The sequence below is a fragment of the Bison bison genome, unplaced genomic scaffold (genome assembly GCF_000754665.1).
Source record: "Bison bison bison isolate TAMUID 2011002044 unplaced genomic scaffold, Bison_UMD1.0 scf7180017864461, whole genome shotgun sequence".
Lineage (NCBI taxonomy): Eukaryota > Metazoa > Chordata > Mammalia > Artiodactyla > Bovidae > Bison > Bison bison.
This window is the reverse complement of record NW_011495023.1, coordinates 5,848,673-5,858,671: the sequence shown is the minus strand read 5'-3', so window position 1 is coordinate 5,858,671 and position 9,999 is coordinate 5,848,673. Positions and strand designations below refer to the sequence as shown.

The 9,999-nt window shown below is 32.9% G+C and overlaps 1 protein-coding gene across 1 annotated transcript in view; it reads right to left on the bottom strand.

The window, feature by feature from the left end:
- The window catches only part of COMMD3 (COMM domain containing 3), a 19,972-nt gene that overhangs the window by 3,926 nt on the left and 6,047 nt on the right, over window positions 1-9,999 (bottom strand). Inside the window, exon 2 of the mRNA XM_010860059.1 lies at window positions 41-191. Coding sequence (XP_010858361.1) covers window positions 41-191 — 151 coding nt within the window. The remainder of the gene's footprint in view (window positions 1-40; window positions 192-9,999) is intronic.

The window sequence follows — 9,999 nt, the reverse complement described above, 5'->3', positions numbered from 1 at the left end:
AGCTTTGTGGACGCGCTCGGCGCTCACCTAGGACTGTCACCGGCTCCTGCGGGGCCCGCGGGAGCGCTCCCGAAAGACCCCGCGGGTGGTGGTGACGGTGTCGGGATCCCGGTCCCCACCGGCCCCGAGAACTACTCCTTCCCCGCGCCCCGCTCAGCGCGAAAGCTGCGGGAAGCTCCAGTCTAAGGCAACTGGTTGGTTTTTGGTTTTGAGCTTTTTTGTTTTTTAACTCAACTGCTTAATCCCCTAGCACTGCCCTTATGTGAATGAGACTGTAGACGTCTAATTATAATTCTTGCTTATTTCTCCTTTTTCATTGTCATTTCTGGAATACGGCAATTGATTCTTTTCTGCGTGGGGGGGTGTAAACACACGTATACATTCATATAGTGCGCGCGTTTAAGTTCTGTATTTCGACAACTGAGAGAATAGTACCTTATTTACGAACACAGTGGACAAAATGATAAAAAATAGTAAGATGCAGCTGCAAATAAACACCTTTCCAAAAGAAACTGATACAGATTTTGTGCTACGGTGCTCACAACATTTATGGGTCCTGTTTTAATTAGTCAAGCAGCCCTCAAATATTTATATCAGATAGTTATCTTAGTACAATACAGTTAAGAATGGAAAAATCTTTATTAGAAGTGAATGCCCATAATTTTGAAACTTCAAATATTGTATAAAGTAACTTCCCCCTTAATAGTTATACGAAGTTGAAGAACAAGAATGATTCTTTAAAAAAAAAAAAAAAAGCACAACAAAGTAGGTTATGAGTTTTTTTGATCAAATTCTTTTGGGTAGAGAGGAGGGATAAGGAAGGAGGAAGATGTTTTAGTCTACAGGAGGCATAATTTGAAACAGACTTAGGATGAAACACTTTTAAAGGCATAATTTAGGTGCTTATTTGAAAAACAAGTTCCTAATGAATACAGTCGACATTTAACCTTGCACCAATGGATAAAAAGCACCTGATTTCACAACAGAACGCAAATAGAATAATTTAGCATCAGTAAAGATTGAGTAACTACTCAGTTCTCCTTTGAAAGCACTGAAAGGCATGTGAACCAGCTTTCCACTTTGGTCAGCCTGTAGGAACAGTGAAGAATTTAAAAGTCTCCCTTGAGTCTTTATGAAACAAACACCTATTAATCATGTTCATCCTTCCTTCCCATCTCTCTTTTCTTTCTAAATTCCCTGTTTCTCATCAGTAGTAAAACATCAGTTGAAAAATGTCAAGATATGCAAATGATTTGCATAAGGAATATTTTACAGGGCAGAGTTGTGTAAAAGTTAAACAGTATTAACAACACCCAAGCTCATTATGTTTGTTACACATATATTTTATAACCTTGCATAACATTGATTGTTAATACTCTAAAAGAATTTGAGTCGATAACTGTAATCATAATTTGATGTCAAAAAAGAAGGCAGTAATGCTGAGCATAGATTTTTTTTTAATTCTATTTTAAAAGAGTAAAGTAAATACAATTAAATGTGAGTTTCTGAGCATAAAAATTAGGAAATTCACAAGAATTGTTTCTGTAATAACTGTCACATTACTCTCTTGTATATATGTAAGCCCTTTCTTTTTTACAAGGCATTTGTCCTCTTCTGCCTATATGTATTTCTGTGTTAGGCCTAAGTGATGGGTCCATTTCCAGCTCACACCAAAACTTTCACCATAATGTTTTCTAATACTAGAAAAACTGAATTTTTCTCCTATAGGTACATTTATTTCAACTCCCTTTGAAGGAGGCACAGGATTAAGTATTTGTAGATCATATATGTGTATCTTTAACAAGGAAGCCATTGAAATACATTGAAGTATAACCATTAAAAGTCATGATTACATAGATGTAGGCTCTCTTCATTGTGGCAATAAAATCAGTATAGTCTATATTATTAGAAAAACTATATATGAACACGTTCTGAAAGTGTGTGGGGGGAACTATTTACAATTTTTACTTTGATCACTGAAAATGGCATTGGAGCTTTCACTAGACTTAAAAAATTCTACAGCCTTAAAGCCAATAGATTAAATTTGCCCTGAAAGAGCCTTTTAAAATAACAATTATATGCAGCTGAAAATTGCAAAATAGATGTTCAAAGATCCTGTTAATAACGTATTTTTCCTCTTACACAGCAAATATTAAGATAGACAATGCTGATAAATTTGGGTTTCTTTTTGAGGCTCTACAAAGAATTAGAAAGTATCATTTTAAATAATGTTTTAGAATGTTTTAAAATACATTGTATCCTTTGTGCTGGTTAGTTTATTTGTTTTTTTTAGAAGCCAATTTAATGTTGGCCTCTGTACCATGAGTACAATTTAAATATGCTGGGGCATTTATAGGATCTGTGTGATCAGCTTTTCCCAGAGGCCTCCTTGGTACATTTGTTAGTTGCAGAAAACAATTTCTAGTATTTAATTTTTAGATTGTATAAATACTTTTGCTTTTGTGCAGAGAAAACTGAAGGAAAGTATTCCTTTAGACAAAAGAGTTCCTTGAACATCCACAGGGAGAAAAAAAAGCCAATATACTTAAATGCTCATGCATCCAAAGGTTTTTATTGGCATACATACTGTGTTCTAATGGGGTTCTATTTTATCCCTACCCATGGAATATCTGCTCATTTTCCAGAAAGAAGGATGTTAAAAATGCTTAAATATTACACAAACACAAGAAACCATCTTCTGTCTCTACCCCTCATATGGATTATTTGATGGTTAGTGATCTTAAAGCCTTGAGATAAATATTAATAAAAACAATTTATTATTTTAAAGTTATTTTAGCCACAAATGGACATTTGGGAGGAGTGATTAATTGAGATGCAAATAGTATATTAAAGTGTAAGTCAAAATTATTTCAGTCAAGTTTATAAAATCTACACACATTCTTTTATTAAATATCTTAACTTGGAAAGGTGTAGATTGGGTCTTGGAATTTAAATGATCAAGTTTTTGCACATTTATGACAGCAGAGTTCAGTGATTTAAAATTTAGTCTTGTGGCATGTGTCAAAAGACCACATCGAGCATTCAGAGGGGATGAGAAAGAAGCTTTAATTTTCAAATTAAATATTTAATCCAGTGTCTAAGAATTTATAAATGATCATTGCTACAATAATTAATATAGGCAAATACAACCTTTTCTTTCCCTTACATCATATAGCCTGTCCTGTATTTGAGAATTGGAGCATAAAACTCAAATTCCTTTCAATGGAGCTTGTGCCTTAGTATGTGAGGGCAAGTGAAATGCTAGTCACATTAAAGAAATTGGAACCATAGGAATGAAAATCAGTGCTACAGCATTCTCTAAAATGCTTATAAAATTTATGCTTATGGTTTTGTACAAATGTTTTGAATTTTCTCCCCCCAACTGTAATTCAAAACATTTAGACTAGTTAGTACAATTTCTATTTAATTTCATCATTTAGTGGTATTTTTAAATTTTCACTTTTCAGATAGTTGCCTCAGGAAAATATCAAACTTTAAAATGTGATAGAACAGTAATCAAAATTAAATATTTCAAATCTAAATTGTAATAGGTTACATGATAATACTACTAAGAAACTGAGTTTCTTAAATAGATTAGTATCAGTATTTCTTTTGATATTAAGAAACTATGATTTTGTTAAACTTCACAAATAGGAAAGTCTATAGTCAAGATATTGTTCAAAAAGGAAAATAGTCTTGAATTTCTCAAGTGAAATTTGGGACTTATCTTTGAGTGTCCTGCCTTGATTTTGTTAGCTTCTTGAGTCAGAATGAGATAATTCTATAATATTAAAGGAATGTACATAATAATCAAATGATAATTCTTAATGTTAAATCTTTGTATCTTAACAGTCTATACGTTTCAAAGGATTTTCTGCATATTGGAAAAGTCATGTCTACTCTTCAGGGCTTCTGTTAGGAAGTTTAATCCCTTATTTTGAAGCCAAGCAACTAAAGTCACATGGGAATAACTGACTCTCACTGACTAAAATCATGAAATCTTCAGCTAGGAAGAAATGGGGAATGGGTTTTTAAAAGGAAATAAAAATTTTAAAATGCTGTTTGGCAAGGGATGCAGACAAAATTTAATTTAAAGGTAAGGAAATAAGAAACAAGGAAGGCAATCATAGTTCACAGTGTATTTCATGAGAAAAGAGCAGGTTGAATTATGTGTCTTAGAATTTCTGTACACAGATAAAAGCTATTTACTTTTAAATTCAGTAAGTGATTGAAATGATGACAAAGTATCTTTTTGTGTGGGTTATAATAAGCAAGTTTTCTCCTTGTCACATAATTTATATTTACTTCACCAGTGAAGTGATATGAAAATTAGAAGTGGCCAATCATCCAATAAGCTCTGTCAAATAGTTTAGATAATAAACAGTTTCCCCCTCAGCAGCAGGTTGGTTTTATTCCCAACTTCAGTTATAAAGATCACCACTTCAGTTTCCTACTTCATTGATCTGGTATCAGCCAGAATGACCCATGAGTTAGCTGGAGTTGAATGAAAGTGAAGTATGGGCATGTTAAAACAAGTTTACTTTGATGAATATGTCTGGTTAATTCTTCCATATACATACAGACTGTCCTTTAAATTGTTAGTATACTTTTAAAGAGAGAGGGAGAGAGAGATTGAATATTTCTTAAAAGAATGAAGGGAAGAAGAAAGGAAAAAAGGGAGGGAGGGAGGAAATTGTTTTCCCTTGAAGAGAAGAAATGGCACAGAAAACTTATTTACTCTTTTTTTCTCTGACACAGTACATTATAGCAAGATTCTCTTAGTTCCACTGAATTCAACTAAGTCTCACAGTCATGTTCAAAATGGAACAAGAGATCTGTCATGTCCAGAACCTAACCAGTTTTAAGATGGCTTATACTTACTCTAGAACAACAGAAAATATCTAACAGATTCCCTTCCTTTCTGGTCCTGGTTTTGGAATCTCTATTCTAACACTGTATTTTCTCAGACCTCAGAAACTGAAGTTTTGACCAGATCAATGAATTCCAACAACAACAGAAAAGGAACAAATGGACTTATTCAAAGGAATATTATTGTGTAAAGCCAGTATTTTTTAAAAGTTTGTATTTTGAGATCATGCTTTTTATATATTAAAATTTGAAATTTAAGTAATACACAAAAATTATACTTATTTTGTTTAAAGGAGTATCATTTAAAAAAGAGGAAACAATAAAAGAAGTATTTTGTAGACTGTATTCAGGTAACAATCATCTGTACTGCTTATAAAATGAAAGATCTGATCATCTTTTATCAGATGAATTATTTTAGAAGTTATGTGTATAATGTAAGAATGTGTGATCTGAATTAAATACATTGCAGACACAAGAACAAAATATGCTTTTAACTCATTTAAAGTAAACACTTAAACCAAAATAATATGTTAAGAGAGATTACTTTGTAAAAAAAGTCTTGAGTGAAAGAGTTTTAATGTTTTGAAAGATATATGATATTTTAAATAATACTGGATAAGAATTTAACATTTTAATTATGTTTTTTTTGAATGGTATTTTCAAGAGAATACATATTTTTATTTCCCTTGTCAAAATAAAATTTAGACTTGAAACAAGTTTATAAGAAGTTCAATCTAAAAATACTTTTTAAAATTCTTAGAATAATTGTGTTCAATTCTCTCACATTTTTTGCATATACTGAATATTCTGAAACTTTGCTTTATTAATTTATTTTTAAATAAAGTGTAATTGACATATCAGTTTCAGATGTACAGCATAGTGATTTGATATTTTTATACATTATAAAATGATCATCTTGGTAAGTCATTACCATCTGTCCCCATACAAAGTTATTATATTTATACTGTATTCTCTATAATATATATTACATCCTGATAATTCATTTATTTTATAACTGGAAGTTGTACTTCTTAGTCTCTCTCACCTATTTCATTCATCCCCATCCAACCTCTTTCTTTGCCTCTGGTAAGAAAATACTTTAAAAAGTTGATACATAACTTATTTTTACACCATAGTAAATGCTCAGAAAGTAATTTTATAGACTGTTGTGAAAACAAGTGCCTATGAAATAAGTGAAAATTTCCATTGTTTTCTCCCTAAGCATTTGATTATTAAGGTTAAAACATAACCACAGTTGTCCTAACTCTTTCAAGTGTTATTTTCAAAATTACATTCCTTTGTGTAAGCATTCTAACCTGTGTTTTATGGAAACTTTCCATAAATGGGGAGCAAGATTTATAAAGTCATTTTAATGTCATAAAATATCAAGAAAATAATGAGTGGCAACAGGGTAAAAGGGAGAATTGTATTAATACAGTCAATTCAGTCCATGTTATTAGAAACTTGGATTTGAGTTACTAGTATCTGGGTAATTACTCAACATTTTATTTTGTGCTAAAGTAAATAGGACTGAATCATTTGGAGCAACGGTGTTCTAAATCAAAATTAATCAGATAATTGGCACGTTTTATTTGACTTGCAGTGTTCTATAAATTATAGACCAAGAAATGAGGAGAAATTTGGCAAAGAATAATAATGTCGATGGAAATACATGGGCAAATGAGGCCTAAGGAAACTCGGAATTTTCATATGCTTTTCTTAAAATCTGAAGGTGATAGAAGATTTTTAATGAGGCCCAACTACAATATATAAGTGAGTAGTGATGGACAGAGGGTTAAGAAAACTTGTTTTTGTTAAAATAGTAATTGAATTAAAATATTTGTGAATTGAAATAAAGAATTTTTTATAAGACCAATGGTATCAATAAGGGGATGCACATTTTGTTTTATAAATTTCTGTATAAAGAACATAGAGAGTATTCACTCTACAAAGGACTCTTTCTTTAACAGTGTATGTGGAAATATTGATTTTACATATGCCAATTATAATAGAAGGAAAATAATATTTTACTGTGCATGTTATAATTTTGAGGTTTGCCTTAAATTACTTTTATAACAGGGTGGACATTAATAAAAATTTAAAATACAGAGAGTTGTGAGACATTTTAACCAATGATTAATGTGTTTTTAGAAACCTAAAAGCATTTTCAAACTAATACTTTTTAATTCATTTACATTTCATTTTGGTTATTCTGTTTCTAAAAGTTGCTATGATCAATATTCAACTGTTTGTAGAGACTATTGACGTTCTATGGTGACTAATCTTCAAAGTGAGTCATAATGATAGTCTCTTATATTAAAATCAAGAGTGACTGTAGGAAAATAGTCATTTTGCAAGCAAACATCCTGTCAAGTAATGGCCAGGGTAGCAGGGAGCCTATGTCATAAAGTAACAGACTTAAACCTTTACTTATGCCTTAATTATCTGTCCGTTGATATAAATGGTATAAAGACAAGTTAATTGTGTTTGTCTTAAGCTTTTTCTCTTAGCTTCCCTTTATTTTATTAAAGTTTTAGAAAACTGTGTAAACAGAAAGACTTTGTTACAATTCCCAAAATGATAAAGGGGGGAAAAAACTTTAAACTGTTAACACAATCTCCTACATAGCTTTACATTATGCAAAAAATTTAAGTGATCACTTGATCATTCCAGCTAAATACAATAATCAAAGAGTAGATAATGCTGCCCTGTGTAATAATATTGCACCATTCTTTGAATAAAAAAAAAAAATTGTTACCCTTTTTTCTTTCCTTCAGGATGTCTGAATAATTAGATGAATAATATTTTGGAAATGTAAGAGTTTAAATTTAGGATTAGAATTTATCCATGATTTCATGTTGAATGTCAATTTTTCAAATAATATACTTGATTAGGATGATAAGATTTATTGAAAAGGAATATAAAAAAAATCTTTTGTGGAGTACTTATCCAGAGATATATTCTGGATTAATAAGATTTTCATAACTCTGCTTTAAAAGTTTATTTTTATCTTAATTCTAAGGATCACTATAAGGTTATATAAATAAGTTACAATGCCTTCTTAAAGTATACTGAAGCTCATGGAATTTAAGCCTTTACATTTTTTACTTCTTTATTTTTTTACTTTGCTCTCCTTTTATAAAAAGAGTTCTTTTATTAGACAAGTACCGGTACATAACAGATAGTAAAGAATATTTATTGAATGAATGAAGGCAGTATAGAGCATGGAGTCAGAGGAAATTGGGTTCAGATCCCTCTCCCACCTTCTAGTTCTATGACCTTGGACTTACACTCAAAGTCTCATTTTTCTCAAATGTATAATGGAAGGAATAATGGCATCTCTTTCATATGGCTCTTGAAAAGCATTCAGAGCCTAAGTATGTGCAAAGCATTCAGAGCCCAGCCTTAGCATGTGTTCCATGCATGCAATTATAACCAAATATTGTAATTCTGTAATTCTGAATTTTGTTTTCACTGGCACAGATATTTTTTCCATGCAGATTTACAGCTGTTGTGCACATGATATAACCATTTGAGGACCCCAAGCACATAAGCCCCTACTTAGAAAATTAAATAAAAACCTTCTGGGCTGCCTACGACTTCTTTACAGTGAATCTGACAGAGCTCTTTTAATAGCAACAGTCAAGATACCCGCAAAGACCTTGATGACAATAATTATCTTACCCGTCATTTCTTGGCTTCCCAGGAATCTCAGAATCCAGGCCAGCGTCCATTATGGTCAGCCAGCCTCTAAACACCTCCCTCTTAAGAAGGCCTCATGGGGCTTTCCTTCTCTTTCCTCTGGTTCTTACCCTAGCTTTTCTTGATCCATTTATTTTCTTTGTTAGCAACTCATTAGAAAATGTCCATGAGCAAAGTCAAGACATCTTCATGTTTTCCTCTGGAACACCTCTCATTTATTTTTATCTTAACTGTAAGGATCACTATAAAGTTATATATGATACACTGCCTTCTTAAAGTATATTGAAGTTTATAGGATCTGAACCTTGATTGTTGTTACAGCAACTGTCAGGGAGTTACTGTCTCATCCTCTAGTTAGAGTAATCCATGACTTGTGGTCCTTTGGCTCTGCTTGGACTATCTTTGCATAAGCCACATGCTTCCTAAGGCATTGAGAAGGTAAAGTAAATTTAAAACAATAAGAAAAAAAGAACGCTTGCCTACCATGGAATGGAGGACACACAGTTTGGAATATGGAGGTTTGAACTCCACAACTCCAAGGTTTGTGTGTGTGTGTCGCTCAGTCATCTCCAACTCTTTGCGACCCCATGGACTGTGGCCCGTCAGGCTCCTCTGACCTTGGGGATTCTCCAGGCAAGAATACTGGAGTGGGTTTCCATGCCCTTCTTTAGGCGATATTCCCGAACTAGGGATTGAATCCAGGTCTCACGCAATGCAGGCAGATTCTTTACCATGTGAGCTACTCAGGACTCCAAGGTATTGAAGAATTTAATGAGTTTTAGCAAATGTACACAGTCATGTAACCAAACCACACTCAATAAGCAGGGCATTGGCATAATCCCAACAATTTCCTATCTTCCCCTTTGCAGTCATTATACTTGCCTCACCCCTGATTCCAGGCAACCATTGATTTACTTTGTCTGACTATAGTTTCATCTTCTCTAGAATGTCTTCCAAATAGAATCCTTCAGTATGCAGTTTTTGTGTTTGGCTTTTCTTTTGATTATATTCTTTGCAGCCAAAGATGGAGAAGCTCTATACAGTCAGCAAAAACAAGAAGACCGGGAGCTGACTGTGGCTCAGATCATGAACTCCTTATTGCCAAATTCAGACTTAAATTGAAGAAAGTAGGGAAAACCACTAGGCCATTCAGGTATGACCTAAATCAAATCCCTTATGATTATACAGTAGAAGTGAGAAATAGATTTAAGGGACTAGATCTGATAGACAGAGTGCCTGATGAACTTTGGACAGAGGTTTGTGACATTGTACAGGAGACAGGGATCAAGACCATCCCCATGGAAAAGAAATGCAAAAAAGCAAACTGGCTGTCTGAGGAGGCCTTACAAATAGCTGTGAAAAGAAGAGACGCGAAAAGCAAAGGAGAAAAGGAAAGATATAAGCATCTGAATGTAGAGTTCCAAAGCA